General features: G+C 40.7%; 1 protein-coding gene across 6 annotated transcripts; it reads left to right on the forward strand.

Moving 5' to 3' along the window:
• Positions 1–509: 509 nt before the first annotated feature.
• On the forward strand, positions 510–26379 carry LOC307018954 (lysine-specific demethylase 4C-like). 6 transcript variants are annotated; one of them, XM_079649505.1, is made up of 22 exons: positions 510–1062; positions 2508–2674; positions 2883–3058; positions 3406–3520; positions 3826–4019; positions 7101–7150; positions 7930–8033; positions 8293–8430; positions 8626–8822; positions 9160–9392; positions 9508–11570; positions 11690–11801; positions 13613–13815; positions 14176–14419; positions 16022–16098; positions 16512–16567; positions 16681–16789; positions 21137–21331; positions 22547–22717; positions 23749–23868; positions 24963–25055; positions 25182–26379. In XM_079649505.1, exons 2-22 carry the CDS (start codon positions 2531–2533, stop codon positions 25347–25349), a joined length of 4962 nt encoding a protein of 1653 aa, XP_079505631.1. In that variant the 5' UTR covers positions 510–1062; positions 2508–2530; the 3' UTR covers positions 25350–26379. The 6 variants fall into 6 exon arrangements, with proteins under 6 accessions (XP_079505631.1, XP_079505632.1, XP_079505630.1 ...); XM_079649506.1 differs by having other exon boundaries at positions 511–1062; positions 9508–11579; positions 24963–25040; XM_079649504.1 differs by having other exon boundaries at positions 511–1062; positions 9163–9392; positions 9508–11579.
• The last annotated feature ends 1206 nt before the right edge of the window (positions 26380–27585 follow it).

Raw genomic sequence — 27585 nt, forward strand, 5'->3', positions numbered from 1 at the left:
AAGTAAAAAGGCTTGTTTGAGACGCGTTGCGGCTCGCCTCGAAAGTAGACGAGAATAGCCGATCGCAGCCGGGGGAAGTCTCAAAAAGCTCGCCTGAAGTCGGACAGCTCCGAGTCGGCTTCGGCTTCTTCTTCTTCTTCTTCTTCTTCTTCTTCTTCTTCTTCTTCTTCTTCTTCTTCTTCTTCTTCTTCTTCTTCTTCTTCTTCTTCTTCTCCTTCTTCTTCGCCTTCTTCTTCTCTCGGTTTTTTGCGGATTGCAAACAACTTTAAGGTGCATACCGCCACCTCCGGAGTCGGCGTGACTCGGTTTGCATTTATAAAGAATGCACACATGTGTTTAATCGTTAATGTCAGATATACGTCTCATGTAGGCGAGCCTCCAGAGCAAGTCGGACAAAATGACTAACCATCATGCAACGCACTAGCAAGACGTTGATCGCAACTGCGCAGGTCTCACTTGTCTCAAACAAGCCTAGAATCAGCACTTTTGAAACAGGGCTGAAACAGAGGGGTTTGTGGGATGCTACAATTCATGATCTGTTTGGTATTTCGAGCCAAACACTTCAGAGACATGTTTTGCATCTGAAACCTATTATATATTGATGAAAAACAGTATATTAGGGGACCTTTAAGTTCGTTCTTCCATCCAGTGATGTGTGGCTTAACCTTAAGATATTTGCATTTAAGTATAAAGTGTTTGCTTAACAAAATCAAATTATTAACCAGAAATTCCATATTTGTTTCCTTTATAACTACAGTACTCCTTTGAATTTTAGCCAAGTCTGTAAGACAACATTGTTGAACAGGTTCACACAACATTGGCTGAGCTGCAGTTCTTCCACTCTCCTGCTGATTCGCAGATCTCACAGTGCATGGATAAGTCCACCCCACCACGGTCTGCCTCTCATCTCGGTGGATCACGTTAGCACACTGACACGCATTTGTGGAGTATAGACCGTCTTCAACATGGTTTAATCTCAATGCAAGCAGCAGCAGCTGTCATGTGAATCAGCTGGACGGACAAGGAAGAGATAACAACACGGCGCTGTGTTTCTAAATCAAGGTAAAATACTCTTTGCTTTTATTGAAACAACATGTGATATACCGGCGAAAAACGATGCATGTAAGCTAGCTTTGATTCAGTTAGACAGAAATCGGTGTGCTGCATTATGTGACTCTAGTGCAAAATTAGCTAAGCTACATATCAACAGCTAACCGTTAGCGTTGCCAGCCTAGGAAGTTGGCACGCGTTCATGCCAGTGGACATCTCGGACTATGTTTCTCATTGTTCCCATGTCTATTGCCAGAGGTCTTTCAGAATCGATACAATAATGTATATACAATACAAAAGATCATAGTAAATCCTCAGTATCACACAAAGTCACAGAGCGAAGGAGCTACGGGCCTCTCTGCAGCCACCTTGCGAGGGGCATTTAAACCCCATTCACTTGTGCATTAAGGAGTTAGCTGGTGTGCTAGCTAGGTTAGCTAAACGGCTACATATGCATTTATTTTCCACCTGCTAGCTGCAAGTGCTTTATAGTCCGGTACCATGAATCAATTCACAACGTACAAATCAAGAGTGCCAAATCTTAATATAAGCAAGCTAGCAAGCTAAGCTAGCAAGCTGTGCTAGTTGTTCAGCCATTACTTTGCATCATAACAAAACGTAGGCTAGTTAGCTGGCTTGACAGACAACAAAGCTCAGCCAAGCCATAGACGCAAATCCAGTTTTTAAAGCGAAACCACAACTCAGGGGATATTTATTTATCCCAGTGTTCTAATGTGTTGATTTCAATTAATAGTAGGCAGAATAAGCACGATTTAGGTTATCCGTGTTTTGAAATGTTTGTTTTAGTACTTAAAACAGGAGTGAGGTTGTAAACACATAGTGTCTGAACACTGTTGCTGATTTATTACACAAACTTGTTTAAGCTTGCAGTTGCCTGTTACATAATCGGGTTGAATGCCATTACAATATGGTTTGCAGTGAAGTAGCTTTATGAAGAAATATATGGTTGAAAATCACAATATCATGACTCGGGCAATGTGATCCTTTGTCTGATGGACAATAAAGTCGGAGTTGGGAGTGGGATGGGTGGGTGGATGGGACAACAATCTGAATTGGGTTGTTAGAAAGGATCATAGGGCCAAATCAACATTCGTTGAATCTCTACCTCCATCTAGCGGTGATCATAAGCCACTGCCTTCTAGTCAAGTTTTACACCTGTACATTTGAACCACACGTTAATATTTATTACAGCCTGTAAATCACATTAAGTGGTTCATATTTTGTAGACAATCAGTATCACAAAAATGTAAGGAAAAATAGCTGATTGGGAGCAGTTAAATGCAAAAACACACTGATCATCGACTTAACAACTTATTGACAAATTAAGCAAACACAAATGACTTTTTGGCTATATTTACATCTGGAAATAGGTGATTATTATTATTATTATACCCTTTGAGCACATTTTAATTTATGTCTTTATTTTCTTTTTCCAGGTTATATCTGGTGAGGCGGCAGGATGGCGGGGGCAGAGGTGTTTACCCCTGCGAACCCCACCTGCAAAATCATGACGTTCAGGCCCACCATGGAGGAGTTCAAAGACTTCAACCAGTACCTGGTTTATATGGAGTCTCAGGGTGCACATCGCGCAGGTCTGGCTAAGGTAGGGAGCCTTTTTTCAAATTTCAACTTGGAAACAGTTTCAACATAATTTTTGTCTTGTCTGTTAGTTATGGAATTCATGATGTCCACATAGTTGGTGTGTCAAAGTTTCCTCTAATGTGTTCCTCTAACAGCAAGACCCTATTTGTACTAGGTTACTCCACTCCTGTTTTGTTTTCCAAACCTCTCCTCTTCTGTTTGTCCCCCAGGTGATTCCTCCTAAAGGCTGGAAGCCCCGTCGTACCTATGATGACATAGATGATCTCATGATTGATGCTCCCATCCAGCAGATGATGGCTGGCCAGTCAGGGCTCTTCACTCAATACAACATCCAGAAGAAGCCTCTTAGCGTGCAGGAGTTCAGGCGATTAGCTAACAGTGACATGTGGGTACTAAATACATACATTTTATCTAGGAAGTAATGCTGCTGCCCTGTTTGACCTAATTTAAAGAAAACCTAACTGTTCATATTCAAATAATAATTAGAATTATACCGCTTATCTAACAAAAAAGTCTGAAAATTGGTAAAGAGAAAGTTACTTAAGCCATATGTACATTTCTAATGCTAGTTTTCCTAATCCCAAATCTGATTTAAAGATGGGATTTGGATAAATGATTTAAAAGTGCTAATGTTCTACATTTAGCTGCTATGTAGTTTGTGCTAATGTTTTCCTTGCTGGCATACAGATGGCCATTTCACCTTACAAATTGTTATTTATTCCTCCTCCACAGGTACTGTACACCACGCTACCTGAATTATGAAGATCTGGAGAGGAAATACTGGAAGAACCTGACTTTTGTCTCACCCATATATGGTGCTGATGTCAGTGGCAGCCTCTATGATGAGGTAGATGAGCCTTCTTCTTCTTTTATTGATTTCCCTGTTTTTATTCACCTATTTTAATACATGCGTTAATCTCTGTGTCTTTATTTATCAATCAGTAGAAATGACTTCGGTAGACTTTATTTCATATTATTTTACCTAAATCTAGCAGTTTGGTCTTTGGAAAACAGGTTTTTGGAGTCATTTTAAGGTGTGCTGGTGGCACAATGAGTAAAATCTTCCTTAATGTAGCTGATTGGATTAAAAAATGTCATTGTCAACCACAATACTAAGCTGCTTATGACATCCAATTGTTTCTAATCTCCCAGGATGTGGAGGAGTGGAACGTTGGCCACCTCAACTCTATCCTGGATGTTATCGAGGAGGACTGCGGTGTGTCCATCCAGGGGGTGAACACTCCATACCTATACTTTGGCATGTGGAAGACCACATTCTCGTGGCACACTGAGGATATGGACCTGTACAGCATCAACTACCTCCACTTTGGAGAACCCAAGTCATGGTTAGTATGGGACAGGGGCTAAATGCTATAAGAAGCAATGAAAAATTGCCTGAAAAATACTTTTAACACTCAATGGAAACCAACTGTATAATATTCACTAAAGTATGTGTCTTACTAGTTGCGACACATACTAAGTAAGACACATACTTTAGTACCACTAGTAGTACAGTGACACTTTTATGTTCACATCCACTTTTCTACGCTTTGGATAAAATGGCTACACGCATTTAGCCCTCATCAGACTATTGGTGGGCAAAGATAGCAGGGGCCTCATTCCAGGCCTCAGATGATTTGAGGCCAAATCTCATATTTAGACTTTTTTTTTTTTTTTTTACATATAATTGTAAGGCAATACATGATTGTCACTAAAAGCCTTGTCTCTACATTACAATAAAATATAAAAAATAATTGATTAATTAATTTGAATAAAAATTCAAGTTAGTAGCTATTAAAGGCATAAAAAGACAGACATGTATAATTCTTTCTATAGAAATGTTTCTTTTGCCCGTAAAGTTTCCAAACCGGGCTTGTCTGGATAAGCGCATTTTTAAAACATAGTTATTGTCCATGCCGGTTTCATTTGGATTATTTGTCACAGTTGCTCCGATCAGATCGCTCTCCTCCATTTTGTAGATTATTTACGACTTTTGAATCCACATAAACACATCGGAAAAATCTGACTTACTTTGAGCATGTGTTTTAAACAGTTTAATCCCTTTGTGAATTGTTTCCACTTGCGCCGTCCTTTAATTTCTTCATACAGCGGGAATCCAAATAAATTAATCCTGAGTCCAAAACCTATCAAAGTCACTCAATAGTGCTCCTTAATTACGCTTTCATCCTCCTTTAACAAAATACTTCACATTCATCCAGTTTGTGACAGTAGTTGTAGCATTTTGAGACTTTTAAACTTGAATTACCGCTGTTGCGCCCCCCCTTGTGTGTGTGTTGCGCCCCCCCCCCACACACACAAGGGGGGGCGCAACTTCCAACAGGAGTCATTTGGGGGGGCTCTTGGGAAAAAAGTTGGGAACCCCTGCTCTAGAGGACAGAGATACTCTGAGACAATTCATCAATAATTAGTGTAATAGGTAAAAGCTGATTGCAACACATAATTAACTAACTAAAGGAGTCACTCAAGTGTTAAGTTACTCTTTTGGGTAGATTTACACACTTTGAATTTTCCATGATATCTTGTTAGATATTATAGAAAATACTGTACTGACGCTCTAACTGAGTTAATGCAAACTATTATTTTCCCCTTTCTCTGTCCTTTTTTCGGCACAGCACTCAGTCCATCTCTATTTCGATGTCTCAATTTTCAGTCCTTAAACTTGAGCTACTATAATCCAAAAGGATACTATAAGAAAATGGTATAGGATTTATTTGACTTAAATTCAAATGCCAATATTCCTTGTCAACTAAAATGTGATGATTTAAAAAAAGGATTAAGATAAAAAAAAAGTAGGTGCCAAAATAAACGCCCTGTCACAGAAAACAAACGTTTATTTGTTCAAGCTCTTGCATGTTTTAATATAAGGGAAGCTGGGTTTTAAGAAGTGTTGGGTTAAAATGATAAAGTGAAAGCTGAAGTGAAGAATGCAGGTAGATCAAAATGTAGGTTTATTTTTTATTTCTTTGTCAGCTTGGCTTGCTCAATTTCTCTCTCCTCTCCTCTTGCCCTGAAGGGAGCTCTGCTCATTAGAGCAGTGAGCTCTGCAACCCACAGGGATCAGTGTCACAGGCACACACACACACACACACACACCACACACACACACACACACACACACACACACACACACACACACACACACACACACACACACACACACACACACACACACACACACACACACACACACACACACACACACACACACACACACACACACACACACACACACACACACACACACACACACACACCAAAGAGCAGCCTGATGATCCAAGTACACACGCATACCCTTATCATCTAACACACAGGGGTACACTCTTTCATCATGCTTCTATTTTGACATCTCTTCCCTGGAGTGGAGCGGCTTTAAGATGCACCTCTCTCACCTCTTCTCAAACCCCTACCCCCCCCCCCCCCCCCCCCCCCTCACCTGCCATGTCACCTCCACCTGAGGATGGCTCTCCCTCTCACTGCTCTGTTAAGCTGACAGGTGATATGATAGAAATGCCACAGACCTGAGGGCAGATGCTGCTAGTCGAATGGAGCGCCTCGTCAAACCTTGTGGGAGTTCACTCAAGAGCCGGGTTTGTCACTGGGAACATCGGGAATAGTTTCCTTTCAATTGCGTCGGCAGTGTAGCACAAGAAATAATGCAGGATAAGGCCAAACGAGATTAACGCCTAAGTTGACAGCAATAGTTTTATTTTTATTTTTTAGAAATTGAATTAGACTCCGTATTTTGAAACTGTGTTAACACAGTCAAAGACCGAATGCATTGGCTTTTAAAGGTCCCCTATTATAATGTTTTTCGTCCAAATATTATAGGTCTCAGATATATACAAAACATGGTGCTCCAGGAGGAGATTCAGGTGGTGGTGGGGGGGGGGGTTACCTTGGTTGCTGATTGGCTAATGGTTACACAAGCCAAAAAATCGTTATGACATCACAAAGTGGCCAAAATCTGATCAGCTCATTTTCAGACAGGTTTTTATATAAATGGATCAGGACAAAAAGTGAGCGAATCTTTTTTTTGTTGAAACTTTCAGAATCTCTTTACACAGAGGGGACACATGTTGATGTATAAAATACGTGAACAAGTGGATTTTGCATTATAGGTAACCTTTTAAATGTTAAAGGCTCAGAAGTTGCCAAGGTAATTGGAGGGTTTATACTGTGCACCTGAATACACTTTTCCTATAAGACATAACAACATTTCTGTCCCATCAGCCTTCTTACAATTATTCGCTCATCCACCACTTGATGGCAGTCTTGAAGTTATAAAGGCTTTGCTTGAAAACTTGTATTATACAGTTTAGACATAATGAAGAATGCATGTGGAGAATTTCACCTACACATTGAAAAGTATTTCTGTCTGCTTCATATTTATCTCTTATCTCTAATAGGTATGCAATCCCCCCTGAGCACGGGAAGAGACTGGAGCGTCTGGCTACAGGTAAAATAATCATTCATATTCTCTTTGTATTCTATATATGAATTAAGGCGGGAGAAATAATTAAACAGTTATTAAATAATGATGCAGCATTCAGAATCAAGTCTGCATTAAACAACAAAGAACAGCATATCAATTCAACTCTGAAATTGGATGAGAGTAGTGATAATGGAAAAGCTAAGGATGCCGCATGCTAATGAGCTCGGAATACAAACGTGCAAAAACTGCTATTAGTAGAAATGTAAATGCAAAAGGAGGTTTAATGTAGTGACAAAGCTCTTTAGAAAAATCCATATTGTAAGGCGTAAGTAGACTAAATAAACCGTAATGCATAAGGTTCATTTGACAACTTAGTCATTATTAAAGTGTTTGAATTTCAATTTAAAATGGGCTATTAGGTCTAAGATTGCAATGATGATTACTTCTCTGGATAAATGGAAATCCAAAAATGTAAAACTAATGATACAAATTTCAGTAGAACCCTATATATAAGGAACTATATATAAATACATGTTAAAACAGGTTTACACAGATATTTTAAGGTTAATGGTTAGGTATAGAAAGAGAAACTTTTCATGGTGACACGTTCTGAAAATATGTTTATTTTTTGATATACCCAGATTCATTGTAAATGTAATCTGTTAATTAGATCTTTAAAGGTTGAAAAGCTGACCACAGAAACACTTTTTAGTCAAGCTTTTTATTATGCATGTTATACATGTTTCTCCGCTGGCTTGCACTCTACAGTATGTTAATGTTGTATTTGTGCACATTTTTGTCAGGTTTCTTTCCTAACAGCTTCAAGGGGTGTGAGGCTTTTCTTCGTCACAAGATGACTCTAATCTCCCCTTCCATACTGAAGAAGTATGGCATTCCCTTTGATAAGGTAGGTCCTCATCCCCTTTGAAAAATTCCTCTTCTTGCCTTTTATACGCCCTTTATTTACCAACTTTATTGGGACAGCTTTTCATGCCAGTGAAATTAGCAGTGCTCATTCTGAAATGTAGACATCTGCAGTAACTTATTAAAGGATTTCATTCATTCTCTTTTACTTTCTTATTTAGAAAAGAAAATGGGAGGAGAGTTCACATTTCTTTTACTCTTTCAAACCAATCTCTTCCCCTATGTTTATAATAAATTGCCAGATTACTCAGGAAGCTGGAGAGTTCATGATCACCTTCCCTTATGGCTACCATGCTGGCTTCAATCATGGCTTCAACTGTGCGGAGTCCACCAACTTCGCCACTCTGCGTTGGATAGACTATGGCAAAGTAGCCACACAGGTAACATTCATGCACATGCTTCAAGTCTTTGGAACATCCAGCAAAGTGTCTCAGAATACAATTCGATTCATGCTTACGAATCATAGTCATACAGTATCAAACAGAATTGATTATAATTGTGTTAGTTTGCACTGCAATGCCTCTTTATGTTTTTCCAAAGCAGACAGAATATTCATACTCATCTTTTTCTTCCAGTGCACTTGTAGCAAGGACATGGTAAAAATATCAATGGAACCGTTTGTGAAACAGTTTCAACCGGACCGCTACGCCAACTGGATGGTGGGCAAAGATTCTGCACCTCTTGATCACATACTCGCCACTCCCAGTACAACACCGGAGCTGCACAGCTGGTTGCAGAGGAGGCGCAAGGACAAAGTTACTTTGAATAAAGGGTACTGTATTCATATTCCAACACAGTTTCTTCTGCTTTCCCTGCAATTCTGTTCAAGAGAAGAGTCTTTTGCAGCTGATGGTGGGAGTACAAGTGGTGCTGTTTGTATATTGATGACATCATATTGTTGAAATTGTCCCATTTAGTTTTTTCTCAAGAAAAGAACATGTCCAATGCAACATTTGGAGAGACATCAGTCTGTGATGATGCCTGTAATTGTGGCCCTAGTGCATTGGATAGTGAAGAGACAATGGCATTTGGCACACATAAAAAAACTTCCACATTTGTTTCCTTAATTTTGGGCTTCAATCTTCTTTTATCTCAATCCTTCCTCACAGCAGCACCCACTCTCGTATGCGATCCAAGCGCCTCAGAACCACTGAGGAGCCCATTGCCCTGGATGGCAGCACAGCGCTGACCAGCAGCAAGAGGAAAGGCCTGGGGGGTCCGACTGGTCCCAAGGTGCGAAAGTCTGCTGCTGGGACAAGCTGCAAGGAAGAGGAGGAAAAAGAGAAGAAAATGGAAGCCGAGTCAAAGCACAAACAGAACCAGAACCCTTTTCAGCTCTCTGGTAAGAGACAGCAAGCATACTGTATGCGTGGGTGTGATTTAAACAGCTTGCCTGCATGCTTATGTTGCTGTTTACCTTGTGGTACATTATATTAATTTTTCCTTATCCTCAACAGGTCCTTGCAGACAGATGTGTGTGGTCAAGGTAAATCGTGTAGAGAGTAATAGTTTAAGTCTTTCGAATAACTCTTACTGCAACCCCATTCCCTCTCCTGCTGCACCAGTGACGAATGACCTAAAGGAAGAGACGGTCACTCACACTGACCCTCAACACCTCTCAGGGTCAGGGGTCACAAGAAGGACTCCCGATGGACTCAGACAAGGGCCTGAGGATACCATGATGCACCTGGGAACTAATGAGCCACGGTGTTGCTCTCCTGAACCACAAGACCTCTCCCCTTCTCAGGACTGCTGTATCAGGGTCTCTCCCCTGGAGGCTCAAACACTCAGCTCGTCATCCAACACAAAAAACAACTCTGCTGAGACTGAGATGAGCTCGTGTCCGCCTGACTATAACTCTCAAACATCGGTTTTCTCATGTAAAGAAGACACTTTAAGGCTATCACCAAACACTGACACTAGCATGGACGCGGGTACTGAGAATTACACTAACAACATCGCTAAAGCAGAGAAAATAAACACAATTGTTGATACCAAACATACCAATCCACACTCCACTACAAAAGCACTTTATGATCTTAAATCTGAGCCAGCAGAGGGGGGTAGTAGCACATCATGTTGCTCATTTTCACCTTCAGGACAAAATTGCCATTTGGAGAAAAACATCACCAAGGGAAATCGTTGCCCTCCTCTGCTGCAGAGGAATGCAGTAGATATGCCACAACTCACTCTGGAGCCAGCAGATATGGTTGGAATCTGCCCTTTGCCACCTGTACTGATCCAAGAGATGCCCTCCCTCACCCCGGCTGAGTATGGGCTAACCAATGTCCCCAAAGCTACATCAGGCAGTCACCAGGGTGCACCTGTGCTTCATAGGGAGACGCTAACTAGCTCTCTGTCCTCAAATGGAGCCAAACAGGAGTTAAAAAGCAACTTAAAGATGTCAAAAGAACCTCTTTCTGTAGAACGTGCCAACAAGTGGAAGTCAGAGTCTTCATATAGCTGTAAAGGGGCAGCAGTGTCTGGTTCAAAAGGAGACGGGGCTCATTTAACTATTAATGCTATGCACAAAATAAAATCTGGTGTTGTCCATGAAAAGCTAAAAGCGCCAGGAATTGCTGCGGAACAGGAGCATATAAAGCTGGAAAATGTTCCCACTGGACAAACTGATGCTTCCCCTCTCCAGCTAGTTAAGAGCAATGTACCTCAAACAGAGCAGCAGTACAGCCTATTAGAGTTAGCAAGCAAAGAAAACTCACAGCACCCGGCTCATAGGGACAATGTATTCAGTCTGAACAATGGTCTGCCTTTTTTAACTGGTACCTCAAACTATAACCCCCATACGCCATTATGCAGTCAAGGTGACTCGGCACTACAGCTGCACCACCACACTACATACTCCCCTTCCCATTGTACTTTTGAGAACTCATACATGGAACCCAAACCTTTCTCCAGCAGTATTTGGAAAAACTTAAATTCCCAGGGTCCTGCAGTACTCATCCAGAGTCTGCACCCAGAACTCCCCTCTGACTTCACCCACGACCCGCTGCCTTACACCATGTGGACCGAACCTCAGTGCAAAGAAGTCACAGACCTGGAGGTCACAGAACAAGACCTACGTGAGTCTGAGAACCAGGAAGAGGAAGGGGGGCCTCTCACCTGGGCCCAGCTCGAGCCCACCTCACTAGTTTCAGTTGGTGCTGTTGAGTCCCTGGGCCTCTGTGGGGATTATGAGCTCCACCGAGGGGACACAGATGGGTCTGACGCCCTCTCCTTGTGCAGGGAGCTGGGGAGACATAGGGACACAGAGGAGAGTCTACACTCCAATACTGCTGTTACACCTCTGAATATGGCAGGAGGTGAACAGGATGGGGTGTCTGACATGGATGAAAGGGGATCTGATGGCGAAGAGATGGAGCAGCAATGTAGAGTGAAGGGAGAGAGCAGTAGTGACTCATCTGATGAGGAGGAACAACAAGAAGAAGAAGAGGAAGAGGAAGAGGAGGAAAATGATACAAGTAACTGCGAGTGTGATGAATCAGGCCTGGAACCTGGGGAGGTTTGTGCAGTGAGTGCTCTTTTACACACAGTCATACACATTCAGTCTTTAGCTGAAGTTTGAAACAAATACATTTTATTTGCACTCTAATGCCTTTCACTGATGCCTGTTCCTGCCAGTACCCTGCCCTGTCGGTGAAGAGGACCACGAAGAGCTGGCGACACCCACTCAGGAAACCCATGGCGAGGGCTGTACCCACGGCTGTCAAACCACAGGATGCCAGTGATGATGGTGGGAACTCACACACACACACACACACACACACACACACACACACACACACACACACACACGTACACACGTACACACGTACACACACCCCCCTCACACAGTTCATTGAAAGATATTGCAAAGGTCATGCCTTAAAAAAAACTCCCAACATTCAGAGTGACACATGTTCATGCTATAAGCCAAGAGACAAGCTCATTTCAATAACAACCCAGGGACATTTCCTGTTGTGGTCTGAGCTGCACAGTGGATGGCACTAAGCCAGAATCCACGATCCTCCGCTGCTTGCATAGCATTGAACTAGATTACAGTTCTCATAGGTAAACTAGGAGGACTGGAATTCACTTTGCTGTTTCGTTACCGTTAAAACAAACTTTTACATAGTAATCAACACTTCAGGTAACATTAGTTTTTTTCCCACAGCGTAGCTTTTTATAACCATCGTTTCATTCCACTCTTAAGGTCACTTCTCCCTATTCTCATTTTTCACATTTTATGTTACCAAAAATGATTGGACTGACGTCAATGCACACATAAACTAAACGGATGTATCTCAGGCTTACCACAGTAAAAAGACATAGAGATAGGTACTCTTTGTTTTCATGGTTTTAACAGGGTGGGTGGGAGGGGCCTCAATTAAAAACTACTAATGCGCACACACACACACACACACAAACACAGTCACACAGTCACATTCATTATCTCTATGGATGTGAAAAGGATGAATAATTCAGGAGGCATTTTAGTTGTTTATCCCTGAGAAATGACCATGAAATGACCATGGCTGCGAGGAGCCTATTTTATGATGATGAGAGCTCTTAATCATTTTGGGTAATTTTATAAACTGGCAGGCCTCTCTATTCATTGAAAATGGTTTTCATGTCACTGGAGGGGATTGTCACCACTGTGGATAGATTAGATCTGACTTTACACCAAATCAGGCGGTTTGGCGAAAACACACATCCTTCCAGTCATCTGAGTGTGGGAAGTGAATTCGGGCTGGGAATTCTGGAACAATGCAGCGGTGTGCGGCAGAACATTTTAAACTGACAAACATTTTGAGAAACGCAGCCCAATGTCGTATTTCGTTGGCTAGTCACGTAACCAGTAAGTCAGTGAGAGAGTACAGTAAACGTTGCTTTCTCTCGCTGCCATGGGGATGGGTGCCGAAGAATACTTTTGTTTAGAGTTAAGGGTAAAAAACCGAAACACAAGCACTTACATAAACTCCTGGGCGGTTGGGGGTAACAGCTGACTACATTGATGCTCGTTTTAGCAACTCTGTTGGGAACTTGATAGCGTGCTTCCTGCAACAATCTCCAGCACAAGGCTCAGTCCCTCAAAACAATAAAGACGCCTTAAAATGTGGAGCAAATCATGACGCTCTGACAGAAAACAATAATCGTGTAATAAAAAGTGTACTTGTTTTTACATCGGACTGTTAAAGTTCACGTCATGACGTCACAAATATTGGACATTTGGTATAACCCTACAGCTAATGCTGGGCCGCAGGATTTGGTGTTAATGCCGCCTTAGCAGCAAATCTATTATTCAGAATAAGATTTATTACAAAGTAGGTTTACACATACCAGGAATTAGCTTTGGTATATACTGCTAAAGTCTGTTGTGCGCCGAATGCATATTTTGTTTTTGATATTTAGGGCACACAGTTGTTTCCGATTGAGAACAGGCTTAATTAACATACTACCAGACTCTATAGTTCATGAATCATCAGCTGGGCCATAGTAGAAAAAAGGTTAAAGTGGAATAGATAAGTGCTCTCAATGTTGTAGCTTTGTTTTGTCTCCACCTAGAGCCCCCTGAAGCAAGCTTGGCAGAGGAGGAAGAGGAGGAGGAGGAGGAGGAGGAGCAGGAAATGGAGGCGTGGGCGAAGCCCCTCATCTACCTGTGGCAGAACAAGAAGAGATGCTTCACATCAGAGAGGGAGTACAATGCTCATGCGGCCTCCATGCAGCCCCACTGTGCTGTGTGCACACTCTTCATGCCCTATTATCAGGTAAAGCAGAGTTCAACTCAAATATAACCTGTGTTACTAGTTGGATATAACTCACTGTTGAAGACACGATGGCCTTTGTTTTATTAAGAAAGCAAAGCCTCAGTAAATACATAGTTAAGTGGTTTGCAGCTGTCTCTGCAAATAATTAAAGCTGAATAATTACGGCGAATAAAATAAGTATAGAAAATAATACTAATCCCGCTTGTGATGAATGTGGTTTTCCTGCAGCTTATCATTGTCTTATTACAGAACCAGCTCTTGTAATTTGCCACAACCTTAATTATAAAGCTAATTAGTGGGGAAATATTTTATTAACCACCTCTTAAAAACAATTTGAATGATTTTCATGTTCTTCTTAAGGTTGAAGACAAAGCAGAGGACGACACACCTATCACAGCCAAGTACACCCCCACACTCTCTTCTCCAATGGAGGGACACACACATCCCTGTGGTGGTCTCAGGAGAACCAAGCCCCTTATCCCAGAGATCTGCTTTTCTTTCCGGGAGCAGAACTGCCCCCCAACTCCCACAAACCCTCTGCTGCAGGAAGACGGCACCTCCCCTCTGCTCTACTGCCAGGGCTGTTGCCTGCAAGTCCACGCAAGTACGTATTAACGTGTAGATAGTGTGTGAAGGTCGATACAGGTGTTGTAGATACCTCACCAAACTGCATTGTTTGTTTTTATATGCTGTGCTTGTTTTTCTGATGTCATTGTGATAGGGTCGTCGGGTTTGAGTCCTGTTTCAATGTTCCATCCGCTCTCTGTTTCCCTTTCTCTGCCTCTCTCTCTGCGGTTGGGAGTATTTTATTTCCCCCGTCAGCCGAATGAGTTTGATTCCTCTGTCTTCACCACACATACTTCCTGTCCAAAAGCCCCAAGCCAGTGCAACAAGGCCTCACAAACACACATTTAAAAAAAAAAAAAAAAAAAAAACCCAGAGCCTTTCTGTTCCGCTGGACACACAGCCGCAATACTCGGTACATTATCTTAATCCCACATTCACACACTGAAACAGCCTTAGGGCTCTTTCTCAAGCCATGCACATTTCCCAATATCTTAAGCTTTCAGCCGGTCTTTTCTACAGACACACACAGATGCATGCAGGCACACACAAGCACACTGTTAAGGTCTCACACACTGTCGGGGAATCCACAGCTTTAAAATGACTTTTCTTCTCCCAGTCACTTTCAAACCCTTATACTTTCCGGCCTGTGGTGTTTTTACTTTGGAGGCTCTAGGTGTTATGTATGTGCTGTGTATGCTGCATGTGAGTGTGTGTGTGGGGGGGGGGGTGGTAAAGCAGTGTGGGGTCAGGAACTGAAGAATATGTCATTTGAAACTGATGAAAAAGCCACAAGTTTAGATTTGAAGGAACGACGGGAAGTACAAGTTGAAGTAGCTGCCCACCCCCTACTGTTATTTGAACTTGCGAAAGGAAGAGAGGTGAGCTTTGGTTTGGTGATGGATAGTGGGGGGAAAGAACTGAGACGTACACATGAACAGACTTTAAGGGTTTCATACAAATGAAAAAATCCCCCCAGCTTATGTGTCTAAAACCTCTAGGAATGGAGTTTAACCAGCTGTCGGCTTTGAACAGAATCACATTTGTCTTGCTTATAAAGTCAAAATGTTTTTTAGTTTGAAGCCACAAGCGTTTATGTTTTTTATAAAACATTTCTGTTCCTCTGCCACACCAAGAGCACAGACCAGAACTAAGAAAAGCGCACATATTTACTAAATGTTGCTGATTCATACTACTGTGTATGTTCTGGGGTTACAAAGGGTCTGAAACGAAGGCATACTGTCACGCCAGTGCAAGTCTGGCTTTCTACAAAGTGCTTTTTGAAACACAGATGAACACACTAACAGATGCATTTCCAAACAAAGATGTATAGATGTAACTCTTCCTCTTTTGTTGTCTGCATTTCTTAACCACAACCATTCCCTTACACACATGCTCTCTCCATTTACACTTTTTCTGCATGATACAATACCACCATTCTGTTGAAAATCATTGGGAACAAATTGTAGATGGCACTTAATTCTGTTCTTTGTTAGCGATTTACCATTAGCTCTCACATCTGCTGTGTGCTTTATGTTTTTTTTAAACCATGCCGCCCGGTTTGGCGGTATTTGAGTCAGTGATAAAGATTGAAATTGTTATATCTTTACCAATTATTGCTATCTATCTCTTCCTCCGTTAGGTTGCTACGGTGTTGCCGAAGATGATGTCGGTGAACAGTGGTCATGTGACCGCTGTACAGAAGGAAGCTTTACTGCAGTAAGATGATTTTTCTCTTTGTGTGACGATTGTATTTTTAGATGGAATGTAGTTATATGTACTAATGGGGGCATTGCTATTTTAGAGCAGCATTGATCAAAAAGACCAACATCTTAAATGTAGGCTTGATAGACGGACTCTGATTTAAGCCTCAGTGTTCCTCTAAAAAAACAGATGTTGCTTAGTGAATTCACTTTGTGGTTTCATTACTTGGTGTGCATTACCTCGCTTGACTTAGACGATGAACACACTGGGAAATGCCTTGTGAATGCCTTTTTGTTCTCAGAAGACTTCACAACAATTTGACCTATTTCCCCACACAATGCAGGTGTTGTATGTAAACATGTGTAAGGATATTGTTGTGTGAAATGACACATTTTCTGCCTCTCTGACTCCCGTTTATGTTTTTTCAGGAATGCTGTCTCTGTAACCTCAGAGGTGGAGCTCTGAAGAAAACCAAAAACGACAAGTGAGACAGGCTTTTGTTCTCAGATTAGCTCTGATCTCCAGAGCTCACCCACATAATTGTCTGTGCTTCTTAATCATCATGATGTATTCATTTGTTATTGTGCATGTATATAGATGGGCTCACGTGATGTGTGCGGTGGCACTACCAGAGGCAAGGTTCAGAGACGAAGCCAAGAGGAGTCCTATTGACACCAGTAGGATCCCCATGCAGCGATTTAAACTGGTGAGGACACACACGCACACGCACACGCACACGCACACGCACACGCACACGCACACGCACACGCACACCCTTGAGGACTGTCTCAGTCCAATTAATGAAGTGTTCAGAGTTCTAATTAACAATGTGAGAAGAACATGCCCGCAATCAAAGCTAGATAATTAACCACTGGTGGGTGGGGGGTTTGTGTATATAGGGCTGTCTGTGTGTGGGTGTTTGTCTTTACATGCATGGTTGTGAGTCCGTCTGCCTGTGTCTTAGTGCATGCATTTGTGTGTATGCGTGTGTTTGTTTGCTTAATGAGAGCTGGAGTGTGTCTCAGCAGACCTGACATGTTGCCACTATAGTTAGCTCTCTGCTGCAGGCACCATGATAGCTCAGCAGAAAACGCAGTGTTGGAGAGGAACACCGAGTGCAAGATGGATAACAGAGACGAAAGCGGCCTGCCCATTCCCTGCTTACTTTATTGTTTCAGCAAAAAGTATAGCATGTAAATGAAAACTTCAGCTTTTTAAAGAATCGTATATGATTGATCAAGGCACGGGTTGGGACTTGGAATGTAGTTGCATTGATTTACCGACAATTAGATGGGAAACACATGGCCCCTGCTACTTCACAACTTTAACGTTACTGCTTACTTCAAACACACCAAAACCCACACACACAACAGGCCTCTGGGCTTGCAATACCGTACCCGGAACCATGACTGAGTAACGTTATGCCAGGCAGACATACATGTGACAACCTTGCAGCTGAATTCATCGAACTGACACAGACATTTAGACCTTATTAATATTTGCTGTATTTGATCATCAAGGTTTTGTAACTGTCAACTTGGTTGCCTGCCTGACTGTTTTTAGAGGTGTTGATTCACCTCTAATAATAATTACCGTGGCGATTTTAGTTTGTGGTGACATTCATCTGTGCTACATTATACTTAAAGGTCTCTAGTAATCAATCCTTCCAGTCAAAACTCATTGCCAGTGTGTATCCTGGTGGAGAGGGGTTAGTCGAGGAAGCGGATCCCCTTTTTTCTCACCTTCTTTTTATTGCCCTAATTTAAACTAATAACACAATTCCAGCCATCATGAACAAAATGGAGTGTAAAATATTAAAATACCTCCTACATTTTCCAAGGTGTTCCTAAAAAAACAGTAACATGATTGCATCCCCGAAAATAGTTAAAAAGATACGACTGCATTTACACTGAGAGAAGTTACTCACAGGGAATGTACAGGGATATGGTTAATATCTGCTCACACCACAAAGATATGAGGCTCATTTTGAATATGAGTGCACAGACCACAAAGTGTCAGAATCCATACCCAGGGGCTAAAATCTGAACAAAATGAAAAGTGGAGTCCAGACAGGAAAGGGCAGGCGCTCATAAAATGCCTGTGACATTACCCTGATGATTGCCAAAATGTTAAGATATTGTAATGACTAGAATTCTTTCTTTTGCCAATGCTTCGTTCCTTTAGCTGTTTGATTATATAAAGTTTGCAGCAGTGCCAATTGTAGCTTGACACCACAGATTATACACTTTTTACCGATGCAGCTAAAAGTACATGCTTTGATGTCGTGATGTTGGTACATACATTTTTGGAAAATGTGTCTGATCTAAAGATGCAACTAAGAGTGCATTTATTTTATTTTTTTCATAACTTCATGTTGCCAAATATTTTATTAACAAACTCTGACATCTAAATTAAGGTACAAATATGATAAACCCCACAGCATTTTTGAATAAACAATTGCATATAATGTAACAGAAAGACAGGTTGGTATCTTCATTTACATTTAAAATAAATATTATTGGTCTTATACCTTTTTTCTTTAGTCCACTTCATCATTTGTATGTTGGCTCCGTGAGTCACGAGTTCTCATTGGACCCGATGCCCCAGCAGCAGCCCGGTACATTTATAATTGAATATGGCACACACACAATCCCACACTGAACACATTCATAATTTACTGTGGGAATGTTCTTAACGCATGGCTCAACACAGGCACCCAAATACACCCCGGAGAGGGCACAGGCGTGGGGTAAAGTGGGTTAGGCTCACACACACACATTGAAACGTAAAACTATGACGTCATCAATCTATTAAAGTACTTTGTGTTTTTTCACACAAAGTGAACACTATTTAAAATAGTTGTTTCCCACCGATAAATGTACACGCACACGCACACGCACACGCACACGCACACACACGCGCGTCCCTCAGTTAACACAGGTTGTGTGGCATGCCAGTCTGGATCTTGTCATGCTGGCCCCGACGAGACAGGTCGAGACAGTCAGGCCAGTTCATCAGCACCACAATGTTGTCCATAATGGACGAGATATGGGAAAGGGGTTTATGAAATGTAGGCCATGTTAGTCACCAAGAAAATCACTGAGAAAAAAGTCCCTTAGTTCAGAAATAGAGAAACTGTGAAACAAAAGATGCTCCATTAATACAACAGAAAGGAACTGTGCAGCAATAGAGGCTTCATTAATACTAATAAAAAAAGGGATAAAATGACTTCTTTTCACCAGCCATTTGAAATGAACCATTGCCTTTAAGTTTGGAAGATGACCGCTCATTTCACAATACCCCCTGATCCTCAAGTGATATCTGATTAAAGTAGGCTAAGCTGATAATTGTAAAGGAGAAGCCAGCTCCGCTATAGAGGTTACATGTAATTAATGCTGCATAGGTCAACTAATTAGATCAGATATTGATTTTTCAAAGGAATGAACAAAGGGCACTTATTTCAGAGGCTTAGCTGATAAGAACAGAGACTTTTAAGAAAAGTTTAGCATTGGCACAGCATCACCTCCTTATCTATCCAACAAAGGCTATGCTCTTTCACCTGGGGCGATGAATACTTCCCAGATATGCACTAGAGAATTTAAACATCAGTTCCTATTTAAGAATGAAACATGTCCATACTCCCACACATGCTGTTTAGACACATCGTGTTCTTCCATGAAGATGGTAAGATATTGATATGACGGTATATCATCAGACTCTTTTTATAGGCTTTACTTCATATCTACAAACCAGGTAATTCCCACTCAGACTGACTATCCACTGAGGAACATCCTCTAAGGAGTTTGTCTATCCACGGGCTTATTATCTGCCAGCATGTGTGGATATTTCAGTATGGATTCCTAAGGAATTACATTAATAAATAAATTACCTTCAAAGAGATGTGAAGCCGCACCACAAGAGAGAAGAAAACAGGGCAGCGGAGCGAAAAAGAGAGCGTAGATGGATGTTTTATTAGGACGAGAATCGAGGAAATGGAGTCAGATGGGATGCAAGAGGAATGGGTACGAGTAGGAATATAATGGGAGGATGTCGTCATTCTTTCCCTTTAGTGGGTGAGATGAGGATTTGTGGGAGCAGAGGAGAGGGGGCAGCCACAGCAGAGGAAATGGACTTGATGGGCTGTTGGGTTCAGAAAACCGAGGGGTAGTCTTCAAAATGTAGGTGCAAGTGTGTTTGTGCATTTAGGCATGGCAGTGTTCGGTGTAGGATATGTTTGTGTATTTCACCCTTCAATGTGCACTTGTGTACTGCTCACAGACCCACAATGGAGGGGAAAAGCACCACAAACCTGTTTTTGTTGGGGAAACCTCAAATGATGTCATCTGATTGGACCATTTAGACTAGAGGGTTTCCTTTTGTTGTAGAGGAAAAATAACATGTTTATGTTGACCGGCCCCATTATATTCTCTTGTCTTAGTTTTGTTTACTCCACCGTATCCAATAACAGTGTAGTTTTACAAAAAAGTTGTTTTCGAGGACATACTCTTTCTAAATGATGTTCGAGCTTCATGGAACAACCCTGCTATGGTTCACTTAGCAGCCTTTTGTCTTTCACTCACTTTTTCTTGAGCACATTCAAGGTCTCTCAAATTGAAATTCAGATTTTAAATTGCTTCAATTCTTTTTACTGCTTTCCAAGGCTACACTTGGTTTCCTTCAGGGTAATAAAGACACTCAATGACAATTTCTCTTGGTGTTTGTCATTTTGCCAGGAAAGATTACAAAGAAGCGGAAGATGTGTTGGATGGTCTTGTACTCATTTTATTCTACATTCATGCATATTTGATGTGCTGCATTTAACATACTACACGGTTCAGTGTATACAATGTATTATTCATCATTTATACTAAACTGAAGTTTCTCTATGAAGAAATAATGCTATTTTCATCTAACAAGAACATTTATTTGAACCAATTACCAAATGGTGCAAAACCCTACTTTTAACTGACATTTTATTTTCTGAATATTAATGTGACATACTGCTAAGGGTGAGGCGTTGGTGTTGATAGTTCTCTCCGGTGTGTGTCTACAGAAGTGCATCTATTGTCGTAAGCGATGCGTGGGGAGAAGGAAGGCAGGTGCTTGCATCCAGTGCTCATGTGGCCGGTGTCCCACCTCCTTTCATGTGACCTGTGCCCATGCTGCTGGGGTCATCATGGAGCCTGATGATTGGCCATATGTCGTGTCAATCACCTGCCATAGACATCAGTCGCGGAGCTCGTCAGCTGTAAGTAATAGGACAGGTGTTTTCCAGAGGTGTTATGAACCAGGTCTTGCTAAGGGAGAATGGACATGGCAGTGTGTTGCACTAGGACAATGATCATACTATACTGTAACTTGTAAAAGAAAATAGGTGTTATTGGTTCTAGTGTAATATACTTTCTAAATCCTTCCAACATTACAAACAACACTTTACTGCTGTCAGATGGGACTGTGAATGCTACTCTCATTTTTCAAATAAAAGTTGTGTTATTTTAGAAATATACATATCTGTAATGTTGGAATTTATTTAGAATAAATATGAGGGTATAAAATGTGTAACTATTACATTATTCACAAAAATGAAACGGGAGTTTTATGATTATCTAGAGCAGGGGTGTCAAACTCAAGGCCCGGGGGCCAAATCCGGCCCGCGACTTCATTATATGTGGCCCCACAAGAGCTCTGAAAGAATATAATATTTTTATTATACGGTTATAATGGCGATTTACGGAAGCACGTTGTCCATAAACTACATGTCCCACAATGCATTTCTCATTTGACTTTTTTTTCTCAGATTTGACTTTTTTTCTTCTAAATATGCCATTTTTCTCAGAATTGCCTTTTTTTCAAAATGTCACCTTTTTTATTTTGCTTTTCTTTTTAAATCATTTTGTGGCATTCTCACTGAAAAGACTTGCAATTATTTGCCCTAGACTTCTGCTTTCAGACGTAGTTAATTATGAAGTTATTACCCTATCCGATAATAATCCAATGCAGAGGCAACGATGTAATATAATACATTATTTGAGATATATTAAATATTTATATGTGTATTTTTATATAGTCTTAAAGTTACAACCGGCCCTTTGAGTGCAACCATAATGCGAATGTGGCCCGAGATGAAATTGAGTTTGAAACCCCTGATCTAGAGTAATGTGTTTCTGGAAAGACTCCAATTTTTAAATCGTATTATTTTGTCATTTTTCAGAATGAGTGGCAGAATCACTGAGATTTCTCAAAACCTTGAACAAACAGAACTATCTGCATGGCTAGATGCTATTTTATATAAGAAAAAAGTGTTTGTTTTCAAAATGTAGTTAACAAATGTTAAAAAAACGAAATGTTAAATGGAGTGCAGTCATCCCTCACCATATAATGATGTACTACTATAGGAGTTTTAGTTTGGAAAGCTACTGTATTGTTGTCCTACATTGCTCTAATTGCTCTCTGTCTGTACCAGAAGCAGCGGGCATGCCAAGCGTCCATCTCTCTGGGCCAGACGGTGATCTCCAAACATAAAAACCTGCGCTACTACAGCTCAAAGGTCACGCAGATCACCTCCCAGATGTTCTACGAGGTCATGTTCGACGACGGCTCCTTCTCCAACGATACGTACCCGGAGGATATAGTGGTGAGGATATGTTTAATTAGCGGCCCCGCTCAAGAGGTCGCCTCCCAGTTGGACGAGGTCATATCCGATATTAAAACCCTCATTTGAAAGGAGCTTCTTTTTTTTCAAGCAGGATTATTGCTTCTCTAAATTGCACGAGGGATTACATATAATCTTGTTTAAATGTCTTACTGTAGAGTGTGTCACTATGAACCTTTTCTGCAATTGCTATGAAACGACATGGACGTCTGACAAAGGCCAATCAAATTAAAAAATAAACGGGACTGCCAGGTTGTCATGGTAGCACCAAATTATCCCTGACATGACCGTTCTTGAAGAGTTGCAATTCATTGATTTGCTTAAGTGATTATAATAATGATTGAGTGTCACTGGGTGAGCTGTAACATATGTGTGTTTACAGTATCAGTGAGGTTCTCCTAATTTCATTAAATACTGAGCCCCAGCCTTGATTGACCAAGTCTTCCTCAGATGTGCAGCAAATTGTACAATCCTTTTAATTCTTGTAAACATTTTTTTTTTATTTGGAGACGATAATGAAATTAAATATTTTTGTCAACATTTCATATCTTTATCATGTTGTAGCCACATGTTTGAAACATAGACTATTCAAACTTAAGATTTTAGTTGTTGTTAAATCTTTTAACCAGAAAGCAATATGATGAATGTGTTTTTGTTTTTGTGGAAAATCTAAAAGAAATGCACGCATGTAGATAAGTAAGTGTTGTAGTGTGAAAACAGTCTGTATGAGAGGCTGGACAACACTCCTTTTAAAAAAACAAAAAGTGATACATGGTATTGTTTGCCTATATATTTAGATTATGTTGTAACTGTTGCCTATACATTCGTTTTACCAATATTCAGGTTAGAAGCCAGAATCAAGTCTAACCATACATGTAACTATTGAAAACACAATGAAGACCCTTTTTTATTTCATCAAACCTTTACATTTGAGTGGCTTTTCTCCTTTTTTGAGAGCTTTTTGACTCGCACACTCTTACACAGAAACACCATTATGCCCTTGTATCTTTTAGAGCAGAGATTGTATGAACTTGGGCCCTCCTGAAGTTGGGGAAGCTGTTCAAGTGAAGTGGCCCGATGGGCTGTTCTATGGTGCCAAATACCTTGGATCCAACGTATCCTACATGTATCAGGTACACACACACACACACACACACACACACACACACACACACACACACACACACACACACACACACACACACACACACACACACACACAGCACTGAAGAAACACACAATAATGACAAATAACAAATGTATGAAAGAGATGTTTGACCCGGTTTTGCAGATTTAATCATTTTTCTATGAATGTTGAATTAAATTGCAAGCTAAGCTGTGGGTCAAAGCGAGACAGCGGTAAACCTTTTGAACTCCCTCAACATCAGTCATGGTGAATCCTCTGACGTTGTCAAGGTCCCGAGAGGAGAGAAAAAAAAAAAACCGTGTTAAGAAAGAGGACATTTAAGTGGCGTGGAGATGAGTTGGAGGAGGATGAATAGAGATGTATAGGAAGCAAAAGCTATTCAGACACAGTGGAGGCAGATGGAGAGCGATAAGAGGAGGACGAGAAGGAGGTGACAATCTGCATTATTCAAACTCACTGAAATATTCACCAGGCTAAGTCATGCAGCTTCCACTTAAGGCTTTATTTAGTCACGCTGGGCGTCAACCATTAGTTATGCACAGATGCATCTGTGAAGCACAAACTCAGTAAAAGATGGGTCAGATTTTTTATAAAAAAAGCTTAACAAGAACTTTCCAGTGTCAAGGTGTGTCTAGGTAGGATATAGTTTTACTTCAAGGCACACAGCGATGAAAAACCTTAATACCTTTAGCAGAAAATATTTGTTTTGAGAGTGGAGGCTTCTATTCAAAATCTAGTAAAAGTATTTGTTTCATCATTGAGAATAAAAAATTCTGATCCATTAAAAGTTTTAATATTGGTTTGAATGACTTTCAATTTATGATATTGTATTATGTTTACTTCCTTGAGACCTGATACACACTTTAATAGACGGTGTTGAGTTTGCACTATGGTTGATTGATGTTTAATTCCAACATCCTTTTCAGAGATAAATTGAATAAATACAAATATTACATTTTGAAAATCATTTTCTAGCCTTATGGTGTATACATATATTGCAAAAAAGAAATTGCGCTAAATAGTTGTGCTCCTATCATATTAATGTGTAAAGAGCTGGTGATCTTTTCCCTTTATGTTCAGGTGGAATTTGAGGACGGTTCTCAGGTGCTGGCAAAAAGAGAAGATGTCTATACCTTAAACGAAGACCTGCCTAAAAAGGTGAAACGTAGACTTGTAAGTATTAGACTTACTGGGCAGCAGAAACTGTACTGACACGTTTGACATGGTTAGAATGTATCTCCCACCTGGAGGGATTTCTTGCTTACTCATTTGGTGTTTTCTCATGTCTCATTTTTGCAGTCTACGGCCTCAAGCATGCGTTTCCAGGACGCCTTCTTCACCACGCAGGGGGAGAGGAAAAGACAAAGAACGCCTAATTCACGTTTCCAGAAAGACTATGTGGCCCTGCCAGGCCTCCGTACAACTGCCAAAAGCACATGGGAGCAGCGCAGCTACAAAGGGAAATGAAGTGGAGAAGAATCAATGACAAATGAATGCTCTGAAGTGTGTGTGTGTGTGTGTGTGTGTGTGTGTGTGTGTGTGTGTGTGTGTGTGTGTGTGTGTGTGTGTGTGTGTGTGTGTGTGTGTGTGTGTGTGTGTGTGTGTGTGTGTGTGTGTGTGTGTGTGTGTGTGTGTGTGTGTGTGTGTGTGTGTGTGTGTGTGTGTGTGTGTGTGTGTGTGTGTGTGTGTGTGTGTGTGTGTGTGTGTGTGTGTGTGTGTGTGTGTGTGTGGAGAGAGATGCTTGCGTGTTGGTATTTTGGACTTTCATCTCAACTAAATGCCCAAACAACTTCCCTGCAACTAGAGGAACAGAGGAAACAACGTTGTGTGAGATGGATGGTAACTTGCTTGTACATTATACGTGAGTGATTGGTGATGGGACAGCTGGACTCTCATAGAACAGGATAACAGAGGACATTGTCGCCTCAGTTGCCTATTGCTTTCACATCCGTCAGGGAAAATAAACGTGACTTACAATTGTCACATCACCCTTTTGGGAAATAAATGACACTTTTTTTCTTTGTACATGAAAAATTAAAATGTGAGGTTTTTCTAAATAGCCTGCCGATGGTAGCTTTTTGGGGTTATGTTATTATTGTTTTGAATAGTTATGCACTTTGCTTGTATTTTCTTCATGTCTCACTGTTTCTGATCGCATGTTAAACATCGTCTCCTAACTGCTCCTGCTGGAGGCCAGTGACACTACAATGGCTTCCCCTCTGTCTGTTTTTCAGCGATATGGACAAACTATGAAATGGATTTAAAGCAAAATATAGAATTGACAACATTTTAAACCCTTCATAAGGGGACGGATTCAGACGGGAAGCCATGCCTTGGGATTGGATTCTGTGCACTATTAACGTGAAATGCTACTGTTGCTCTGTTAAATGAAACACATTGTTGAAATAATTTAAATTTGTATTTATTTTTGGCTTGCTATAGTTAAAATATTGCTAACTGCTGTAAGGAAAATAAATAAAAAAATGACTTATGTTTTCTTATGAAATTGTCAACTTATTTCCACTAGGGGGGCATTTGCATTGCAGCAGCTGTGAAAAATGCGGTGTGTGTCTCTAAATACATTTTGGTTATACAAAATGAGATGCTTATAATAGAAGTAAAATCCAGGAGGTATCTTAAGTGGTCATGGCGAGGCTGCAAAAAGTGTTGTACTCCCATGGAGACCACGTCACAGCCTGCTTCAGACTGTGATGGAGAAGCCAAACGAATAAATTGTTCTTGAGGAAAATGCAAAACAAACACGCCACATAGAAGATTGTATTCCCCTAAAAGCAAATCAATGACTTTCAACTCGTTTATTGTGAGCATTGCCTCGACGTGCCTTCAATTACAATAACATTATACTTTTAAGAAACTTCTATTCAAGCAGAGATGGCAAAAGTATACACATCCTTTACTTAAGTAGAAGTAAGGATACTCATGTTTAAAAACGCTCTGGTAGAAGTACTGACTACACTTCTTTACTCAAGTAAAAGTAAAAAAGTATGGGCTTCGAAATGTGCTTGAGTAAAAAGGACCCATAACTACCAGCTGTTTCATAGAGTAACTGGTAACTGGACCTCACTTTATATTAATAGAACATTACATATCTTCTATTTCAAATTGTAATTATGTCATTGTTAGCTAATGAATGTTTCAACACTGAACAACAACCATTTAGAACACAAGCAAAGACAAAGTGCCTATTGTAGATTCTAGTTTGACTACCTCTTCCTTGGAAACAACACAACAATTATGTAAAAACATTTGCATTTTATATAGGGGGGAACCTTATCAAAAAAGTATATACATAGATTAAATTAAGATTACCACAAGCTACCCAGCAGTATGTCAAAAATAAATAAATACAATTAATAGCATCCCTATTAAAGTGAGGTATGCATTAATGATAATATCAAATACAGTATTCTGAAATGTGACATGTATTCTGGATACTTCAATCCCATGTTGTTGCTAATACTTTGTTTTGGAGTGTATCACCTTTTAACAGAGTAGCAATACTGTGGTATTAGTGAGAACAATTAAATAACAAAGTGAACACTTCTCCCACCACTTGCCACCCAGCAGTCTTTTCTGTAGCTCTATTGCAATAAATCAATGTATCTAGTTAAGCATTTTTCTTAGCAAAGCTTTGTCTGTGTAATTGTATGTGCAACAATGCAGTTTTGAGAACAGGAGGTTG

Source organism: Notothenia rossii (genome assembly GCF_949606895.1).
Source record: "Notothenia rossii genome assembly, chromosome: 1".
Classification (NCBI taxonomy): domain Eukaryota; kingdom Metazoa; phylum Chordata; class Actinopteri; order Perciformes; family Nototheniidae; genus Notothenia; species Notothenia rossii.

Coding starts and splice junctions, on each gene's coding strand:
- LOC307018954 (XM_079649502.1), top strand. CDS start 2,531: ATGGCGGGGGCAGAGGTGTTTACCCCTGCGAACCCCACCTGCAAAATC. Junction 7,151..7,929: donor ACTGGAGCGTCTGGCTACAG/GTAAAATAATCA, acceptor CATTTTTGTCAG/GTTTCTTTCCTAACAGCTTC. Junction 14,420..16,021: donor TTGCCTGCAAGTCCACGCAA/GTACGTATTAAC, acceptor TTCCTCCGTTAG/GTTGCTACGGTGTTGCCGAA.